Source organism: Myxocyprinus asiaticus, chromosome 6, assembly GCF_019703515.2.
Source record: "Myxocyprinus asiaticus isolate MX2 ecotype Aquarium Trade chromosome 6, UBuf_Myxa_2, whole genome shotgun sequence".
In the NCBI taxonomy this organism is placed as follows: Eukaryota; Metazoa; Chordata; class Actinopteri; order Cypriniformes; family Catostomidae; genus Myxocyprinus; species Myxocyprinus asiaticus.
This window is the reverse complement of record NC_059349.1, coordinates 29,644,745-29,666,629: the sequence shown is the minus strand read 5'-3', so window position 1 is coordinate 29,666,629 and position 21,885 is coordinate 29,644,745. Positions and strand designations below refer to the sequence as shown.

The 21,885-nt window shown below is 40.5% G+C and overlaps 1 protein-coding gene across 3 annotated transcripts; it reads left to right on the top strand.

The window, feature by feature from the left end:
• The first annotated feature begins 1,091 nt into the window (after nt 1-1,091).
• On the top strand, nt 1,092-21,395 carry LOC127442365 (glutamate decarboxylase 1-like). 3 transcript variants are annotated; one of them, XM_051700335.1, is made up of 15 exons: nt 1,092-1,126; nt 1,559-1,702; nt 2,526-2,768; nt 5,472-5,562; nt 5,705-5,817; nt 5,969-6,084; nt 6,365-6,444; nt 10,836-10,890; nt 11,942-12,058; nt 12,151-12,215; nt 14,491-14,569; nt 14,657-14,806; nt 15,553-15,660; nt 16,626-16,715; nt 16,894-21,395. In XM_051700335.1, exons 2-15 carry the CDS (start codon nt 1,567-1,569, stop codon nt 17,047-17,049), a joined length of 1,599 nt encoding a protein of 532 aa, XP_051556295.1. In that variant the 5' UTR covers nt 1,092-1,126; nt 1,559-1,566; the 3' UTR covers nt 17,050-21,395. The 3 variants fall into 3 exon arrangements, with proteins under 3 accessions (XP_051556295.1, XP_051556294.1, XP_051556296.1); XM_051700334.1 differs by having other exon boundaries at nt 16,876-21,395; XM_051700336.1 differs by lacking the exons at nt 1,092-1,126; nt 1,559-1,702; nt 2,526-2,768 and adding an exon at nt 3,437-3,568 and having other exon boundaries at nt 16,876-21,395.
• The last annotated feature ends 490 nt before the right edge of the window (nt 21,396-21,885 follow it).

Here is a 21,885-nt window from a genome sequence, read left to right as displayed (position 1 = left end):
GAATTAACTTAGACTACTAAAACAACATTAATAACAAGAATATGCAAATTAATTGACATCATCTCTTACAATTTCAGAGATCTGATAGGTGAACAGTACAGATAATTCTAGAAACGTCCAAACAAAGTTCAACTACGTAAACGCAATCATTCAAAAGATTATATTGTTAAAACACTAAGTCAAGTTGGTCAGCCGATAAGGGTCAGAGGTGAGTCATAGATTGAGAGGGCTCTTCTCCTTTTAGATACCCTTGATGACCAGATCCTCTGGCTTAGTCACATGACTCTCAAAACTCCAAATAATCCTGCAATGACATCATTAGACAAAACAGGGGGCTATCTTTTCTTCAAGGTTAAGGCAGACCTTATCGCAGGCCTTATCCAGCTGGAACAATAGTGATGAGAGAACAATACTTCCAAACGCAACAGAGCAAAGTTAGGCTGAAATATACTTGTAGTTACAAATACTAAGAATTCATTTGAACATATAACCTGAATAAATGAACATGGTAAGAAGACTTTTGATAACCTTTTGATAACATTTGCTAGTATTCAACACATCAATAGGCCAAAGAGACAGAGGTGAACCCAACTCTTCAAATATGACTAAAATAACCTGATAAATCAGGTTTAGAGCAATGAGAACTATCCATTTAATAGATCAAGGCCTGACAGCAACAACAAAAAAACAAAACAAAAAAAATTCCCCATGAAAATAGCAGCATGTGTTAACCAAACCAACAGGTTTCAAGAATGAGAAACATTTAGCCTTGAGGCTTAGAGCTGCAGACTGTTGAATGCTGCAAGATTTGGCCATGTTTTGTTCTTCACATAAACTTATATTTTTACACTTAGGTGTCTGAGGCTGTGTAGAGTATGTGCATATGCATATCAATTAGCAATGGAAGACCAAGAGATAGTCTGACTGTGGCCGTTTTATCCTTGTGTGATAGCATAGTTTCCATTTAAATGGAAAGTTGTGCGCTATGACAGAGTCCACGCCTAGTTTGATTGAAGGTTGGGTGAATTTTAGCCCTGGGGGGTGAATGGAACTTGAAAAACTCTCAGCCATTTGGCAAGGAGTCTAGTTACTAACAATCTACAACAGTGGATGACTCGATGAACAGGTAAACCATATGCTGACTTTTTGTCTTTCTTTTATAAAAACTCAGAATGTCATTCAATAGTTTTAAATAGTTTTTATTAATTTTGTGCAATATAAAAGAAAATGATTGGGTACAGGTAAAATAGGACAATTTCAGATACTTTTTTCATTGGCATTGCTTTTAAAATGTGACCCAAATGCCAAAAATAAATAAATAAATAATAAATAAATAAAAATGTCATAACATACTTGTCCAATATAATAAGGGAAAACAGTTGTTGGGGCCCTTATTCAGGTATGTTGTTGTTGTTCATCAAACAACTTAAAACCAAATAGTTTAGGTCTTGGTTTTTAATTTATGTTATATTATGTGATTGTTGAAGTTTGCATGTTTGTGTGTATCTGTCTGCACTTGTTTGTGCTTGCCTGTTGACATATACATACATGTTTCCAGGAAACATTATGGAGCTCAAACAAGCTGATGAGCAGCATTTAGGCAAGAGCAAACAGGACAGAAGTTCTATAGGAAACACCGATGACGGCCTGAAATATAATAGTGGGCGCGTAGCCTATGACTTCAGCTGCATCCATAGCAAAGGTACAGCAAATACATAGATAAAAGGGTGGTGAACTCTCGAGCTACTCCCACATGCTACAACAGAGGTACTTGAAACCAATTCAGCACAGGAATACAGCCCAGTGTTGTGGGATATTTCTTTTCAGTTTGATACCCACAGTAATGATTGTTTTGCTTGATTAGATACGAATTGGAAATTTTACTCTGACACTCTGCACTTAAACTAAAAATAGTTCTGCTATATAAATGTTTACAAGTTAAAGCAACAGCAAATGCGAGTTCAATTCTGCATGGTCTGACACTGAAATTTCTAGAGTATTCAGATATTGTTCCCAGGGAACACACTGATAAAATCTATATGGTACATTTGAATAAATAAAAGTGTCTGCCAAATTCATGGATGTAAATTCAATGCAAATGTAATTATTGATATCCAGCTTTCAAGAGATTGATTTCTAATGCTGCACATGATCTCATATAATATAATATATACAATGTATATATTTTACCCACATATGGTGCATTAAAATCATTTTGATTCAGAAAGCTTTTGATTAATTTTAAAAATGTATGTTGTGTAATTTGAAACTATTTCAAATGTACTGTAGAAAGTAAATTAGACCACTGAACTACTTTGCCATGGCTCAAGACACAAGATGCTGTACAAACGAATAAATAAGACTTGCTGATAGACAGTAAATTATAACCTAGACCCAACACATTGATTGACAGCCCATACCTGTTAATTTGCTGCAGCTGACACATACCTACAGTCTTAGTGGACTAGTCTTGGCATATAAATCACATAAAATGAGAGATTGATGTGCAGTTTGTGTTTGCTCAGATCTGCTCCCAGCTGAGGATGGAGAGGAGGCAACTAAGCATTTCCTGGAGGAGCTGGTAAACATTTTGCTGGCCTACATCACTAAATCCCAGAAACGCAGCTCCAAAGTTCTGGACTTCCATTATCCTCACCAGCTTAAAGAAGGTCTGGAGGGATTCAGCCTGGAGCTCCCTGACCAGCCAGATAATCTTGAGCAAATACTGGTGGATTGCAGAGACACACTGAAATATGGAGTTAAAACAGGTGCAAAGAACAAGCAATTTATCTTCATGCTCATCTGTTTGTTTAGTGCAGGTTTTTTTATTTTCATTTTATTAAAGTGACAGTTTACCAAATAATGCAAATTCTGTCATAATTTAATCACCTGTATTATTTTCAAACCCTTATGACTTTATTCCATGGAACACAAAAGCTATCATATGCAGCAGAATGTCCAAGCTGATGTTTTCCATACAATGAAAGTGAATGATGACCAAAGGTGTCAAGCAAGATATTTAATGCAAGATTTTCAGTGATAAACAACTGAAATTTCAGTCTGTTCCCCGAAAAGCTATCATATGGCTTCACAAGACATGAAATAGACTGCACAAGTCGTATGCACTTGTATGATACTTTAATGGTGCTTTTTTTCCCTTTTTGGAGTTTTTGCAGCCCCTAGTCTTCATCCAGTAAGACTGATCTCGCTGTGAATTCAGCAACAGTATTTCTAAAGTTCTTCAGCTGAAATCAGTTTATGCAGGGGTGTGTCCAGATGCTGGGCAAGTGTAATTTGATTGGCCACCACAGGTGCCTCCCCAAATTCTAAACTATGATTGGTCATTTCCCAAGCCAGAGGCGGGCCATCAATAAGACTTCAATAAAACCAGGTAGAACCTCGTTGGTTTAAATCGGAGCCGGAAGCAGTGAAATGACAGTTAATCGAGTGGACTCGGGAAACACTGCGTACAGTCATCCGAAATGAAATATGGCTTGATCTCATGGCATGTCACATCCGCGACACCGGAACATTGAAGCCAACCGTGAAGCGGGCTCGATGAAATCAGGTAAGGGATCATTTCACTATAAACAATGGTTCCATTCACTGCAAACACCATACAACATGACAACAAGCACATATGATCATCCGTCCCAACACCAGTGCTTGAAGTGAACAGGCCGGTACTCTCAGGCCATTCTATGCTGTAATATTGTGCATCATCCTATTCTGCCCAAGAACCATTTATTAAGATATGAAATTTCTGACTGACATGTTAAACCATTCATACTTCACTTTTTAAGTGATGTTTTAGCTTGTGTATAACATTGGTGTGCATCATAAGTAGTTTGTCAAACATGCAGGGATATTCTCATTTACTTACAACTATCTAAGTTTTTAAATATCACACAAACCTTGTCAATTTTGGCAGGTTCTTTATCATGATCATGTTTTGGAGTTTTTAATTAATAGGCCTATACATTTTTGAATTTGCAGAAATTTGCATCTTCATATAGCTTATATTTATTTTCTTTTATAATGTAATGCATTCAGTCTAGTCTAGTATATCTTTTAAGAAAATAAGCTAAATAAAAAAAAAATTGGAGATCAGGAAAAAAAATGATTAGTTTAAAGCAACGTTTAATTAATCAGATGACCTTTGGCAGTCCCAAATACACTCACTGAGCAGTTTATTAGGAACACCTGTAAACTTACTTATTCATGCAATTATCTAATTAGCCAATCATATGGCAGCAGTGTAATGTATAAAATCATTCAGATATGGGTCAGGAGCTTCAGTTAATGTTCACATCAACCATCAGAATGGGAAAAAATTTGATCTTAGTGATTTCGACCGTGGCATAATTGTTGGTGCCAGACAGGCTGGTTAAAGTCTTTCTGTCACTGCTGATCTCCTGGGATTTTCAAGCACAACAGTCTCTAGAGTTTACTTAGAATGGTGCCAAAAACAAAAAAACATCCAGTGAGGGGCAGTTCTGTGGACAGAAATGCCTTGTTGATGAGAGAGGTCAACACAGAATGGCCAGACAGGTTCGAGCTGACAGAAAGGCTACGGTAACTAAGATAACCCCTCTGTACAACTGTAGTGAGCAGAGTAGCATCTCAGAATGCACAACAGTTCAAACTTTGAGGCAGACTGGCTACAGCAGTAGAAGACCACATCGGGCACTTTATTAGGACCACAGTGTTCCTAATAAAGTGCTTGGTGAGTGTATATGTCTATATTGAGACACAAAACTGAAATATATGCACATTCTTTATGTGCAGACCTATGATAAGATTAAGAAATATCTTCAATATTATCTTTATTGTCTAAAAAAAAGCCTACTTGATAGTATTACGTCACACCACAGTAGCTTAATCTCTAAAAAAACTGCACAAAACTACCATGTGCTCAGTGTTACGTGAATCGCTGTTATTAAAGAGACAGTAACCATATTAGCAGTGTCCATAACATTAATGCAGTTTTAAGAGACACTACATACATCAAAATTATACATTAAAAAATGTATTCTGAAAATATTTTTAAAATACTGGACGCACTACTTTGTCTGTGCTTACCTAAATGCAACATGTGATTACTTCCTGGTTTCAATTGGTCCAGAACTCGTGTCTTGAAGTTGCTCGCGCAACACGCTATCAGTAGTGGCACAGGAATAGGTAAACACATTTGAGTTAACGGAAAGGTGTCTGATGGGAGATTGCGCTTGTCAGTAACTCTGCAGAATGGGGTCAATGTCAGGTTACTGGAACATTTGTAACAACATGTCGACTTCCCGTGTGATCATGTTGATCCAGTTTTATTGTATGGAAGAGAGCAGCACGGACATTCTGATAAACATCTCCTTTTGTGTTCCAAGGAAGAAATACATGAGGTTGAGTAAATGATCACAGAATTTTCATTTTGGGGTAAAAACTATCCCTAAATGATGTCCTTCCTTAACCACCAGGTCATCCTAGGTTTTTCAACCAGCTGTCAACTGGACTTGACATCATTGGTCTGGCCGGAGAATGGTTGACGTCCACAGCAAACACAAACATGTCAGATTAGATTTATGTCATTTCTTTTTATTTCCTATTTTTTGAATTAACAAAAAAAAAAAAAATTAATAAATAAATATATATATATATATATATATATATCTTATATGTACATTTCATCAGAATACTTTTCTGCTTACAGGTTTACTTATGAAATATCCCCAGCCTTTATACTAATGGAGGAGGTAATTCTGAGAAAAATGCATACAATTATTGGATGGCCTGAGGAGGACGGAGATGGCATCTTTTGTCCAGGTAACAAGCTGATAGCACAAAATACCAAAAGCATTTATATAGTGAAAAGCAGACCTAGTGAGATCTTTTTTCAAAATTAGAAAAGTTTTGAAAACAATAGAACTTTTCCATCATTAGTATTTCATTAAATAATGAATAGCTTTCTCCGCAGGAGGTACCATGTCCAATCTGTACAGTGTGTTGTTGGCTCGGTTCCATTTCTTCCCGGCGGTGAAGACCCATGGGATGTGCGCCATTCCTCGCCTGGCACTGTTCACCTCTGCGCATGTACATGATCTCATTATTGTTTCCACCACTCTCAGCAGGCATACTGTGACAGTTCCACTTACTCAATCAAACACATAGCACAACACATTTCAGCCATTATCTCCTGACCCACTGATTAGGAGGTCAGACATTACATGTCACAGCAGTGTTATAAAAAGTCCCGATAAACTGGTTAATTCAAATTTTTCATGTCTTATTATGGTAAAGTAAAAGGTCAGGTCATGTTAGCTGTTTGCAAGAAGATTGCCTATGTATGTGTAACATTTGCTTTCCTTATTAGAGTCATTATTCAATCAAGAAGTCTGCAACGGTCCTCGGAATTGGCTCTGAAAACGTTATTGTCATCAAATGTGATGAAAGGTAAGTTCCCTATCTGTCACTCACTCGACGTTGTGTTGATGTAGTAACACTAGGGGTCACTCTTGGGAGCCCGAGACACCTCTGGTCTTTGATAAAAGGCCAATGAAAATTGGCGAGTGGTATTTGCATACCACTCCTCCGGACATACGGGTATAAAAGGAGCTGGTATGCAACCACTCATTCAGATTTTCTCTTCGGAGCCCAACGGTCGATGCTCACTGAGCTGAATTCCCACGGCTGTTCATTCACCTCTGCTGGATCTGACAGCGCATTTCAGCGGCTTCTCCCACCTCTGCACTGGTGCACTGCAGAGAACGCCCCTGGGCGCTTTGGCAGAAATAAAAGAGTATATTTCTCTAAAAGAGTATATTTCTCTAAAAGAGCTGCACACACGGAATGTCTTTTTAAAGACGCGTCTTTTTAAAGATGCCTTTCCGTTTGTGTGTTATTCCTGGTTGCGCTCGTTATCTCTCGCCCTCTGACGGCCACGATCACTGTCTTTCGTGTCTGGGCGCTGCACAGACAGAGACAGCGTTCGTGGATGGGTCATGTAATCATTGCGAGAACATGTCCATGGCAACGATGTGGTCGTGGCTTACCTTTGTAAGAAAGCAAGCCACCCTTGAGGCTCCCCGCCTCGGTCCTTCTACCCACGGGTATGAGGCCAGCGCTGTTAGCACTGGGGGCGATTTGGGGACCCCAATGGGACCACCTCCACCGGGTATCCCCCCACGGACCTCCCATTCCCCAGCACGCTCATCTGCCCCGATCAGGCTTCCGGACGAGTCCGCCGGCTCGTCTCACGGCAAGTTCGATCTCTTATTCGGAGCCCGTGAAGGTGATGAGCTCTTGAGCGCAGCATCGGAGAGCGGGCTCATCCAGTCGGACGCGGAAGCCTCAGCTGGGCTCCTCCCTTCAGGTGTGGTCGCCCAGTCACAGGCTGACGTGGAGATGATGACATGCTTTCCTGGGCAGCCGCGAGTGTCGGGCTAGAGTGGAACCCTCCGCTCTCCCCTGAACTCTCGCGGCTCGATGATTGGTTCCTGGGCTCGCGGCACTGCTCACAGCCACGCCCCGCCCCCGTTCCTTTCTTCCCGGAAGTGCATGAAGAGCTGACAACCAAAGGAGGCACCTTTTACTGCCCGGTCCCAATCTTTCAGCTTCCCCGCCCTTACTACCCTCGATTGTGGGGCAGCCAAGGGCTATTCTAAAACACCCAAAGCTCCCGTCCAAGGCCTGTAGGTTTACGTTGTCCCTGACGGCCAAAGCCTGTGGTGCCGCTGGACAAGCCGCCTCCGCCCTGCACACCATGGCTCTCCTGCAAGTCCACCAAGCCAAGGCACTAAAGGAACTGTACGAGGGTAGTTCCGCCCTGGGATTGATGCAGGAGCTGCGCTCGGCGACCGACCTCACTCTCCGGGCGACGAAGGTCACGGCGCGGTCTCTCGGGCGGGCGATGTCCACCTTGGTGGTCCAGGAGCACCACCTTTGGCTCAACCTGGTCGAGATGGGAGAGGCTGACAAGGCACGGTTCATTGCTGCCCCCATTTCCCAGGTTGGCCAGTCTGGCGACATCATCGAGGACTTTGCCCAGCAGTTCTCAGTAGTGAAGCAGCAGACGGAGGTTATCCAGCACATCCTGCCCCGGTGCGGCTCAAGATCCTGCACCCCGTCTGCTCATCGCCAACGGAATCCCCCTGCGGTGACTGCACCGGCTCCACCACAGCCCGCCCCTGCGGCCCAGCCCCGGCGTGGAGCCCACCGCAGAAAGCAGACGCCACCCGTCTCACGGCCGCCAAGAACCTGTGAAAGGCTTCGAAGCACCCCTGAGACGGGCAACCCAGGGATGACAAAACCCGCTGCTCTGGAGCTGGTAAGCAGACCACTCCATCACCCGGTGGAGGGCCGGGAGGAGAATCTTTTGTCACCTTTGCATTTAATTGCACCGCATGCCCAAGTGGCTGCTGTACCCAAGAGTTCAGCAAGAGCGGTTTCCTTGTTCCCTGGATCACATACACTGTGTGCACGGCCATCATCACGACCACCGTCCACCACTCCATTTTGGCAGGTTTGGCGCTCCAGCGGCGGTCTCCCTGCTCCTGAGCGCCCAGCTGTGGCACAAATCCGCCCCCGACGTGACAGTCTCAATGGGTCATGAGGACAGGCCTCTTCCTCCCCCGTCCCAGGCTGTTCCGGGGGTGGTCACAAGGAGCCAGGTAAGTACTTCGATGTCCCTGAACTCCTGTACCGAAAAAAGGCAGTGGGTTTCGGCCAATCTTGGACCTGCGAGTACTGAACTGGGCTTTACACAGACTCCCGTTCAAGTTGCTGACGCAAAGACGCACACTAGCGAGCATCCGGCATCAAGATTGGTTCGTGGCGGTAGACCGACACAGTGGACAGTAAGTCCTTAGGGAAGCACGACCTGATCATCAGGTTCCTGAGAGGTGCCAGGAGGTTGAATCCCTTCAGACCGCGCCTCGTTCCCTCATGGGACCTCTTTGTAGTTCTTCAGGGTCTACAGAGAGCCCCCTTTGAGCCCTTGCAGTCAACTGAGCTTAAGGCACTCTCTTTGAAGACTGCCCTCCTGATTGCCCTCACTTCCATCAAGAGGGTAAGAGACCTGCAAGCATTCTCTGTCAGCAAAACGTGCCTGGAGTTCGGTCCGGGCTACTCTCACATGATCCTGAGACCCCGACCGGGCTATGTGCCCAAGGTTCCCACGACCCCTTTTAGGGACCAGGTGGTGAACCTGCAAGCACTGCCCCAGGAGGAGGCAGACCTAGCCCTGACGTTGCTGTGTCCGGTGCATGCTTTACGCATCTATTTGGATTGAACGCAGAGCTTTAGTGTCTCTGAGCAGCTCTTTGTATGCTTTGGTGGACAGTGGAAAGGAAGCGCTGTCTCCAAGCAGAGGATCGCCCACTGGCTCACTGACGCCATAACAATGGCATATCACGCCCAGGACGTGCCGCCCCCAGTAGGGCTACGGGCCCATTCTACCAGGGGTGTAGCGGCCTCCTGGGACTTGACCAGTGACGCCTCTCTAACAGACATTTGCAGAGCAGTGGGCTGGGCAACACCCAAGCCTTGCGAGGTTCTACAATCTCCGGGTGGAACCGGTTTTGTCCCGTGTAGTGAAACACAAAAGCAGGTAAGTCCGGGACAGCCAGCCGGGTGTATCGCTTGTGATTAATGCTTTTCACTTCCCCTGAGTTGAAGACGTGCGCCGTTGACTCCCAGTAGTGTTCACAAACTGTGTTCCCTGGTTGATTTCCTCCGAGCCCTGTGGCAGACGAGTTTGCGGAGAAATTCGCTGCCAGCTCAGTACACGTGCTAACTAAGCCCTGTACTGGGGAAGGTGCTCCGCATGTGGTGGTTCCCCATAGGTAACCCCATGCGACGTATATCTTCCGCTAATCCGTTTACCTGTTGGTAAACTGCATCTTCCTTGGGCAGAGGCCTCTCTGCCCCAGTCACCATGCTTGTAGTAACTCCTCTCCTGTAGGGTAGGACCTACCATGGGACTTCTCCACATGGCATACTTCCGACAAAGCTCGGCAAGACCATGTGACACATTTCCACTTAAATACCCCCCCCCCCCCTTCTCTGGGCGGGGTGTGGTCTCTGCGGTGTCTTCCCCTTGGGAGGGACACCCCCCCCCCGACTAGACCTGGTGGCCCCAGTCGGTTAATTCCCTTTTTTTATGGGGGAGAGGGAAAAAAAAGGGGAAAAGATGCCACGACTGGGCTAGCCCGTCTCTATCTTTTGGGTAGTCGACTGGGCCGTTCGACACTCATAACAGTGTTGGGGGAGGTTACGTGTTGGCCTGGTGTGCTGGCTATGAGACACACAGTGGTCTGACCGTCACACACCGCCAGTTCAAGTTACACAGTTCAGCCAGTTGCGGCATTTCGTACAGGGACCCCTAGTGTCACTACATCGACACAACATCGAGTGAGTGACAGATAGGGAATGTCCTGGTTACTTGCGTAACCTCCGTTCCCTGATGGAGGGAACGAGATGTTGTGTCCCTCCTGCCACAATGCTGAACTACCCGCTGAAATGGCCGGGACCTTGTCTCGGCTCCTCAGCACAAATCCTGAATGAGTGGTTGCATACCAGCTCCTTTTATACCGTATGTCCAGGGGAGTGGTATGCAAATACCACTCGCAAATTTTCATTGGCCTTTTATCAAAGACCAGAGGTGTCTCGGCCTCCCAAGAGTGACCACTTGTGTCACTATATCGACACAACGTCTCGTTCCCTCCATCAGGGAATGGAGGTTACCCAAGTAAACAGGATGATTGGTGGACAGAATCGTAAATTCAGAATATGCATTGTATCAAGTTTAAAAACATTCATAATACTCGTTGATTTCTCTCTGCAAGGGGGAAAATGATCTCATCAGAACTGAACTTCAGCATTGATGCAGCAAAGGCGAAGGTTGGTCAAATAAGCTGATATAAATATAAAAAATGGCACATTCCATGAATATGATACACTTCGGTGTCCCGTTACGTTTTTTAAGGAATTAGAGTCACAAATGACATGTTAGTAATATTGACTGCATTCAGTTTTTATACAATTTGTCTATTTAATTTTGATGTTTGGGCCTTTGTGACCAAGGCAGTCACAAGGAGATTCACGCTGGAGAGGAGTAATGGCTGTCCAAAAGGTTGTTTATTCTTGTAGCAGAGGTACAAATGTGCAAATAAATAGTGTTTTAAGAGCAAATAAAAACCAAGGTCATTTTAAAACTAGAACAGTGGGCACTAAAAGCAGTACCAACTCCCTGCCTAAACAATTAGTGCCAAAGTCCATTCCACTCAAGGAGCACTAAACATTTGCAAATTGGAACATACGATTATTTTAAATAAAATTAACCCTCACCTCCCCATTCTTAAATACAATATAATTGAATAAATACATAAGAACAAGAGATAAATGAGAGTTAAAAATACCACAAGTAAATATAATAAATAGGATGGATAAAAACATTTTCACAATAAAACCCCAATAAATATTGAAAATGGTGGGTAAAACAATAAAGAAGTCCTTGGGCAAATTAAAATCCTGTGATGGAGAGGGTCCTATTTTATGTTTATTGCAACGTAATGTATAGGCCTAAAAAAAAACTAAACTCTGAGGCTTGTCGCAAATCTTGGTACGAGGGTTGCAGAAATTGTAAACCTTATAGAAAATGATACAAAAATAAACACCTCATAAAATATTTTGTTTGACTTCCTTAGGTTTACTATCAACATTTGCTAAAGTTTAAGCACATAATTTCACTGATCATTAGATGAGAAAGGAATATATATTAAAAAAAATAAAAAATAGGATTCAGACACATTTTTTTATATACTCTATTCATGGCTAGCTCCCAATAGTAAAGCAAGGATTCTTACTTGGTTTCTACACTCTATTAGAATGTAACAATATATTTTGTATCAATTAATCTTTGTATTTGTAAATGCCTGTTTGCTGTCTATAGGGTCTGGTCCCATTCTATGTCAATGCAACTGCAGGAACCACAGTCTATGGAGCTTTTGATCCTCTAAATGAAATTGCAGACATATGTGAACACCATGGCCTATGGATGCATGTGGATGTAATACAGTTTATCCTATTGTGTACATTTTATTAAATATACAAAAAAAACAAAAAAAAAATGCAATTCCTTAATGCTATGATCTCATTTAGGCTGCCTGGGGTGGTGGTTTGCTCATGTCCAACAAGCACCGTGTAAAACTGCAAGGAATTGAAAGGTAACCAAAATCTGGCATTTGATTGGACAAGGGAGCAACATTTAGGCTAACAGGAGAGTCGTTGCCATTGTTTATATATTGTTTAATAACCTCTTAAACTCTATGTACCCGCCGGTGGATCCAAAGGGGGCGCTATATTGCAAATAAAGTTTACACTTAAAGCGTTAAAGTCCCCGTATGTAAGTCAGGCATATGAGGTATCATTTGAAAGCTTAGAATCTGAACTTTTCAGAGATAACCATAACTTCTGCATTTATGTTACATAAAATAACAAAATAAGGTGTCAAAATGTTTGCATTGCAAATAACTGCCCTCAAGAGCTAATGAAGTAGAAATAAAACTCTGGTGCATTTTTAGGCTGCTGCCCACAATTTCTCCCACTCAAATTTAAAAGCTCACAATTCACACATACTGTGGACTTATTACAAAAAATTATAAAAAAGACTCCAATTGTTCATAAATAATATTGTATGTGTTTATAATCTTATGATAAACAAAATGTGTGTGTGTATATATATATATATATATATATATATATATATATATATATATATATATATATATATATTATTATTATTATTATTATTATTTCTTTCTTTTTTTTTTTTTTTTTTTTGTCCAAATTTGTAAACATAATTCTGGTTCTGTTCACTCTACTTAACTTCGAAAAGTCTCATTTCATTCCACTAGATGGCAGAAAGTACTAGAGAAAAGTTCACATTCCATCACAATATACACATCTGAAATGTAGGTGGTGCTCTTAATGCATTTTAGCCCTTACAGAGTGGACTAGAAGCTCAATCTAACTGTCATTAGAAAGCTGCCATGATATATATAACATTTTATCATCAATAGTTGAAAACATATTTTCTGATGAATTGTTTGGCATGCTTTTCCTGCTGGATGGCATATTTTGTTCTGGACATAACACTGGAGTAAGCTCACAGACAAGTAAAAAATTGCTTTTGTTTTTTATTTTATTTTTTAGAAAACTGCCTAAGATATAAAGTATTTGGCTACTTGGGGTTTACAGCAGCAGTGATCAGCACATACAAGAGACGATTGTATTTAATGACTTACAGAAATAATATATCACTTTGTGATTCTTTTGAAAATATTTTGAACTGTGGTATTAGGGCAAAAATATTGACTGTACAGTCACATTCCTGGGAATGAGAGCTCTTGGTCCACAGTATGTGTGAATGGTAAGCCTTTAAATACGAGTGTAAAAACTTTTGCAGGCGGCAGCCCAAAAATTTGCCAGAGTTTAAGAAAATTGTTTTTTCTATTGGACTGGAATATACTGCGTGTGGCATTTCAGGTTTAAGCTTTATTAACTTCATGATTTGTCAAAGGTGAGCAATGCAATTCACCATTGCACTGCAAGCTGCAGGGCATTTACAAATCCAAAGACTGCACTGTGATCAATTTAAAGGGATAGTTCTCCCAAAAATGAAAATTCTGTCATCATTTACAGAGTGTTCAGCTGGTGTCCTAGTGTCCCTGGTGTTCAGTTTTCTTTGACAGCCTTGGACCAGGGCCACACAGCCTGAGACTTTGGAGGCCCCGAGGCATTGGCCCCATTTGCCCAGTCCATAATCCAGCCCTGTCAATCATGTCCATAATTTCACCACTCAGAAACAGTTTATTCCAAATGAAATTCCTGCCATAAAACAATAAACCTGTCTGATTGTCATGTTTTACTCGTGATATTTGTGCTGTTCTACCAATTAAACTTGTACTGTTCTACCAATTCATGTTCCTGTACATATGCTACCTGCTCATCACTAGTTGATTTTAAATCCTGTTGGGTTAATGTGAGCACGGGCTGCTTCATCTACCTTAAATGTCAGCAGCCGTTTCTCTGAACACTTCTCTGACATCCTTCTTTTTCATTTTCTTTTAATCAACATAAAGTGCAGTCTTTATCGCCATTAAGTTTGGAGTTCTGCTGGATAATTCAAGTAATTTCTTTGCAATTTGCACTGTACATCTCCAGGAGTGAAGTAGTAGTTTTCTCTGTGAGGGAGTATTAAAAAAAACTCACTTAACCCCCTCAACCTGAAAAACTTCCTTAATTTGTGTCCCAGTGGTTGATCAGAAACTGCAGCTACAGTCTTGCACCTAGAATTCAAAGTTATAACATTTTCTGTCTAATGGATTCTAATGCAGTTTCACCCCGGCTTCTAATATACTTTTTAAATATGTGTACTTTGAATTGGTGAAATTATTTTGACATCTAACATCATCTTGATTTTCATATGCTGTCAACCAGGGCTGATTCTGTTACCTGGAACCCCCACAAAATGATGGGTGTCCCATTGCAGTGTTCAGCCATTCTGGTAAAGAGGAAGGTAGGTTGAGCTGTACAGATACATTCATTCAGTCATAATGACTATACACAGCACGTATTCTAGTAGCTGGATATATGTTGTTCTCAGGGCCTCCTGCTGGAGTGCAATCAATTGTGTGCCGAGTATCTCTTCCAACCTGACAAGCAGTATGATGTGTCCTATGACACCGGAGACAAAAGCATTCAGTGTGGAAGGCATGTGGATGTCTTCAAACTGTGGCTCATGTGGAAGGCGAAGGTAATGCCTATGACAGCTTTAAAATAAATTAAAGAATCTCTTTACTTAGGCAAAATGTACACTGACCTAAAGAAATATTTGGGTACTTAAGGCACACTTGAAAATGCATGATTGATTTGTGTCACTGTATATAACAATATCACAAACTCACTTTTCAACTAAAAAAAAAAAAAAACATTCTTTTAAAAAATGTTGAATTAAGACAAAAGGTATTTGGGCACTTTGTAGAACTTGTCCATAGTTTATGCCATGAAATATACCCATGGTTTCTCTGCTTAGGCACCTGTGTGAACTGACTTCATACACCCAATAAAAGTCACCTTGAGGCCAGTTAGCTGAAAGTGTTAAAAAAGAAAAAATAGTGGTATATGTATTCTTCTGTTGACTGGGGGGAAAATATTGTATAAAAAAGACAAAAAGGTACAACACCAGAATTGAAATGTACATTTTGTTCCCCAAATTACTAAAAAATATATTTAAATTATTTACTGTAAATATGCTTTTTTCTGTGAACAAAACTTTTAAAATAATTTTCAATTCAGATTTTGTTTAATGCTTCAAAAAAATACAAAAAGTTGGTCCAATATGGGTACTCAGGACTGATTTTCAGTTATTTAAATAGAGCACCACAAACAGCTTTCATTCAACAAGGTCTCCTCACTGAAATTTGATGCACACCATTCCACAAAAATTGTCTCTTTTCCTTTAAAAATTGAGTGAAACAAAAATGAGTGAATTCTTTTCAGGGCTCGGAGGGTTTTGAAGCACAGGTCAACCACTGCCTTGAAAATGCAGAGTATCTTTACAACAAGCTGAAGAGGAGAACAGATTTTAAACTTGTCTTCAAAGCAAAAGTAAGTGCTAGTTTTAAACTCATCACCTTTTAAAAGTGGAAAAGTGTCAAATGATTTAAAAGGATAGTTCACCCAAAAAAATGTAAATTCTGTCATAATTCACTTACTGTATTATCATGTTGTTCAAAACCTTTGGCTTGGAACACAAAAGAAGATGTTAGGCAGTCTCTATTCACTTCCATTGCATCTTTTATCCATATGAAAGTGAATGGTGACCGAGGCTAACATTCTCTCTAACATCTCCATTTGTGTTCCACATAGGGCTGTCAAAGTTAACGCGCTAACGAATGTGAGTAATTTAAAATGTTTAACACGTTTTCTTAAACGTGCTTAACGCATTTACCGGTTTGAAATTAGATTCTGGCATTTTATCAGCTCCGTTTGAGTTGTAAACACTGGTTGGGATGGCGGAACCTTTGTGATGTCAATGATGAAGTGATGGAGAAAGGGCCTCTTAACGCTATTTGTTATACAAAACAAGCCCAGATGGGACTTGTGACAGAAATCAAGTACTTTGCAGCCTCTGTAAGGTACAATTTAATTACCACAGAAGCACGTCAAGGCTTAACTATCACGAAAATGCAGAATTAGACGTTGTCTGCAAGCGCTTTTCATGTGGAGTTCAAAGCTATGCTTGATGCTGGCGTTGATGCCCTGACACGAATAGTGAATGCGGCTGCACGACTGCTGTAAGAAAAGTGGATGGCCACAGTCTGCCAGCCAATTAATATTGAGGAGTATGAGAGGTTAAGAGATTTTATGCCCATTGCAATGAATACTCATCTCGACTGACAGCACTAATTCCGCACAAATGGAAAGTCATTCAGATTTGGAACAACATGAGGGTGAGTAAGTGATGATAGAATTTGAATTGTGAATTATGTTTACTTGTCTGCGTAACCATTGCATATGCATGCCCCCACTATAAAGTTTAAAGATTTAATATGCTTCCTGTATTATTTCAGCCCGAACACAGCAATGTCTGCTTTTGGTATCTCCCAAAACGAATGCAAAACTTTCCTCCTGGCCCAGAGCGAGACAAAGAACTTAATATGGTGAGTCAAGAAATGGTGCCTTTAATAATTCAACCAGTTAAATTACCCAACAGGACACAGGTAGACTGGGAATAAGCCTCCATTTAAATGTAAATGATATAGAGACCTGCTCCCATTATCTGCTTGTAGCTTTACATGTTCAAGTTATGAATTCCCACAGGTGGCTCCAAAAATCAAGGCAAAGATGATGGAGGAAGGATTTGCAATGATTGGCTATCAACCTCTCGAAGATAAAGTGAATTTCTTCCGTTGCGTTTTCTCCAACGCAGCTACCCAGAGGGAGGACGTAGACTTCCTATTAGATGAAATTGCTCGTCTGGGCTGTACACTCTAAATCTGCCAGAGAACGATTTCACTCCTGTGTGGGGAAAGTATGCAGGATAAATAAACTCAGCAAAAAAAGAAACATCCTCTCACTTTCAACTGCTATTTTTACGTTAATTTTCAGCAAACTTAACGTGTAAATATTTGTATGAACATAAAAAGATTCAACAACTAGGACATAAACTGAACAAGTTTCACAGACATGGAATAATGTGTCCCTGAACAAAGGGGGGTTCAAAATCAAAAGTAACAATCAGTATCTGGTGTGGCCACCAGCTGCATTAAGTACTGCAGTGCATCTCCTCCTCATGGACTGCACCAGATTTGCCAGTTCTTGCTGTGAGATGTTACCCCACTCTTCCACCAAGGCACTTGCAAGTTCCCGGACATTTCTGGGGGGAATGGCCCTAGCCCTCACCCTCCGATCCAACAGGTCCCATACATGCTCAGTGGGATAGAGATCCGGGCTCTTCGCTGGCCATGGCAGAACACTGACATTCCTGTCTTGCAGGAAATTACACACAGAACAAGCAGTATAGCTGGTGGCATTGTCATGCTGGAGGGTCATGTCAGGATGAGCCTGCAGGAAGGGTACCATATGAGGGAGGAGGATGTCTTCCCTGTAACGAACAGCGTTGAGATTGCCTGCAATGACAACAAGCTCAGTCCGATGATGACACACCACCCCAGACCATGACGGTCCCTCCACCTCCAAATCGATCCCGCTCCAGAGTACAGGCCTCGGTGTAACGCTCATTCCTTCGATAAACGCAAGTCCGACCATCACCCCTGGTGAGACAAAACCATTACTTGTTAGTGAAGAGCACTTTTTGCCAGTCCTGTTTTGTCCAGCGAAGGTGGGTTTGTGCCCATAGGCGACGTTGTTGCCGGTGATGTCTGGTAAGGACCTGCCTTACAACAGGCCTACAAGCCCACAGTCCAGCATCTCTCAGCCTATTGCGGACCGTCTGAGCACTGATGGAGGGATTGTGCGTTCCTGGTGTAACTCAGGCAGTTGTTTTTGCCATCCTGTACCTGTCCTGCAGGTGTGATATTCGGATGTACCGATCCGGTGCAGGTGTTGTTGCACGTGCCACTGCGAGGACGATCAGCTGTCCTTCCTGTCTCCCTGTAGCACTGTCTTAGGCATCTCACAGTACGGACATTGCAATTTATTGCCCTGGCCACATCTGCAGTCCTCATGCCTCCATGCAGCATGTCTAAGGCACATTCACGCAGATGAGCAGGGACCCTGGGCATCTTTCTTTTGGTGTTTTTCAGAGTCAGTAGAAAGGTCTCTTTAGTGTCCTAAGTTTGTGACCTTAATTGCCTACCGTCTGTAAGCTGTTAGTGTCTTAACAACCATTCCACAGGTGCATGTTCATTAATTGTTTACGGCTCACTGAACAAGCATGGAAAACATTGTTTAAACCCTTTACAATAAAGATTTGTAAAGTTATTTGGATTTTTACAAAATTATCTTTAAAATACAGTGTCCTGAAAAAGGGACATTTCTTTTTTCTTGCTGAGTTTATTTAATGGCTTTTTATTTAATGTCTTCTTTCTGTATGTCTCTGATAGCAGCTGACATTATACTGTATGTTCTGTGAGAAGAATTTACTTTTTCTTTTTGTTTTTTTTTTTTTGACTTTATATATTAAGAAGGAATTATTGATGGTTTATTATTTGTGGAGGTAAACATAGTGTGGTATAAAAGTCATCCTCACTACCACTGATCTTGTAGCTCATGACAGATAAACCTGTTAATATATCAATTACATTTGAAAAGCAGAGTTGATGTACTGTACAAACTCAGTGTGTTCTTGAAGTGGAAGCTTGAATTACTTACAGTAGGACTTAAATGGCGTGAGATAGCTCTATTGTTTTGCAGTCTACTAGTGCCTTCTGCTGGAGAGTTGTTCTAATGTCGGGAGCTTCTACATTGTTCAAGTGTCAAAGTAATTTTTTTCCTTCAATTATGAGACTGTACTGAAACACTGTAGAGGAGTAACATATTTAAGCATAAGTATAGTATATTCTTATAGAATATAAACAATAAATGTTAACTTAAACTTCAATTCTGATTTAATTTAATTTATTACAGTCGATGTGCTTAAATCAAATAGCACTTTTTTTTTCTGCTTTTGAATTTTCTCAGCTTTTTGGTTCTTCACGCTTGCCTGTTTGTCCTTGATAAAAGCAATTTCATGACAAAGTGACTTTATTTATTTATTTGAATACCACCTACTGTTCTAACCCCATTACCACAGTAATAAAATTATATAGCATGAAGGTCCCTCAGAAAATTGGTTTCTTACCACAGAACAACCAGTAAATTATTCATCCATTAATACACAAAAGACATTTTAGATGAAGACAGTCACCCATTTTTACCCCTAGCTCCTTTTATTGATGGTAATATTTATCCATTTATTTATCAAATCTAACTTTCAAAAGCAGATGAAAACATCCTTGTGCAGATGACATGATTTGTGACTGTGTGACTGTGAAGATGGATTGTGTCAGTGTTGTGTGTTAATGGCCTGTTAAAGCTCCCTTTGGATAGGTGATTTACTAATGTTACAGAAAAGAACTCGTGTTCCAGCATTTAGACAACACAATCAATCACGTACAGTGTGGCCTGACACTCTTGCATGATTTCAGCAAATGTATGCAGTTTTCTGTAGCATGTTGACAGATGCAGAATGAGGTAAATGAGGTGTGCTCTTTTGGCATTTTTCTGTGAATGGACGGAGCTCTAAATATGCATACTAATATATGTTTGAATATTAGAGAGCTTAATGATTGTCATTTTTCTTAAAGGTATAATTCACCCAAAAATTTAAATTCTGTCCTTATTTACTCTCCATCAAACAAGGTTATTATAGCTTTAGGTTTTTAATTTAGTTTTAATTTTAATTTAGTATTCAATTTCAAATTATTATTTAGTTTATATTCAGTTATTTTACCAAGGACTTACAAATGTGGAGGTTCACTTTCACTGACCACTTTATTAGGTACACCTACTTATTCATACGATTATTCAATCAGTGTGGCAGCAGTGCAGTGCATAAAATCATGCAGATACGGATCTGGACCTTCAGTTAATGTTCACATCAACCATCAGAATGGGGAAAAATGTGATCTCAGTGATTTAGACTGTGGCATGATTGTTGGTGCCAGTCAGGCTGGTTTGAGCATTTCTGTAGCTGCTGGTCTGGAAAAAAAATCCAGTTGTACCTTTTGTCTGAAAATCTCATCTGAGGTAGTATAGATCAAGAATTTATTACCTAAATTAGATATATTCAAATTAAAAAATTAATGAAATGGAACACATTTTAAATTTGCATAGTGCAGACACAAAAATGAAATAAATGATATGTGCAGATCAACAGCAACACAAACACTTTATTTATAGTGAGAGAAATCTGTTATTGATCTGTAGTCAGACAACTTGCTGATAACATCATTAATAATGTCTGTGGCACAATGATGTGATGTGATAAGGGTTTGTCAATTAAATGTCCTGGTGGCTGTGTTTCAAGGAGGCAGTGTCTGTTCAGAATGGAATATTTGCTTCTTAGAATACTGTAAACTACACTGTACTGCCTACTGCTCACTGTTATATAGTAAGTAAAGCATTGGTATTATTCCACAATACACATTTTAAACAATAGTTTTCTTGATTGTTGTCATGACCTCATCATGTTGCATGTTTATTGAACAAGTGCCATTCATTTATCATCCAATTTTGTATATAAACGACTTAACATTTGGCAGTTCAATAAAATAATGAGTCAAGAAAAATCCAGTTCACTTCCAGTTCATTCATCATACTGAAAATGGAAGGTCAAGTTAAGCGCAATGTTGTGGAATACAGTATTCCACACATTAAGCTCTGTCATATCCTCCTGAGACCTGAGTGTGACTGATTTATGCATTTTTCCATTTCCCTTTTTGATTTGTAACTAGTAGCAAATTGTCCACATATTTGGACAGCAGGAATACAGCAAGTTATACAATTGTAAATAATACCAAGCTATAGAAAGTCTTTATTAAAGTGTTTATTATGTTTCCAGGAGTGTTGGTTATTCATGTTTTTGAGACGTTACAGACATTATAGCGGATTTACTGTAAAGTTGCTTTGGAATAATGTGTATTTGGAAAAGCACAAATAAAAAACTACAAATAAAAATGATTTGACTTATGTTGCAGTGGGGTTTTTCTACTTTGGCAACAAAATCTCAATGTTTGCTCTTTGCACTGTCAAACAAACAAGTGATAGCCAGTGCTGAAGCATTTTACCAGTCAGAAATAAGCATAATTAATTCTGATACAAGTAATGGCCATCATCATCCAATCACTGCCAACCATGTTAAAATAAAATTATAAATTCTATGTACTGATTATCATTGTACCTTGTCTGCCAACCATGTTGAGTGGTTCAAACATCATCTGCAGCCTGAAACTGAACTTTTGATAGGAAGTTTGGATTGAATGCACTTGGCTCCATAGGTAAGCTATAGGTTTGCTCCCTTGCTCCCTATTTAGTGAATGACTTAACCTCCAGTGTGCTGTCTGTCTTCACTTGTCTTAGAACAGTTCACCCCATATTTTCATCCTAACTACATTTAAAGCCTCTGAAAGCAAGGTTTTTCAGCTTTTGGATGAACCCACTGATTCTCAATGTGATAATGCCAAGTACATATTGGATTTCTAAGAAAAAAAAAGAACCCTAAAAATACACATTAGTGTACATTGCGTTTAGCAGCCTGCCGTTTTCACGATAAATCGCTCAAATTTTAAAAATGGCAAATCTAATGAAAAGAGACTAATCTTTTTGACT

Coding starts and splice junctions, on each gene's coding strand:
- LOC127442365 (XM_051700334.1), top strand. CDS start 1,567: ATGGAGCTCAAACAAGCTGATGAGCAGCATTTAGGCAAGAGCAAACAG. Junction 1,703..2,525: donor CAGCTGCATCCATAGCAAAG/GTACAGCAAATA, acceptor GTGTTTGCTCAG/ATCTGCTCCCAGCTGAGGAT. Junction 5,818..5,968: donor AGATGGCATCTTTTGTCCAG/GTAACAAGCTGA, acceptor CTTTCTCCGCAG/GAGGTACCATGTCCAATCTG.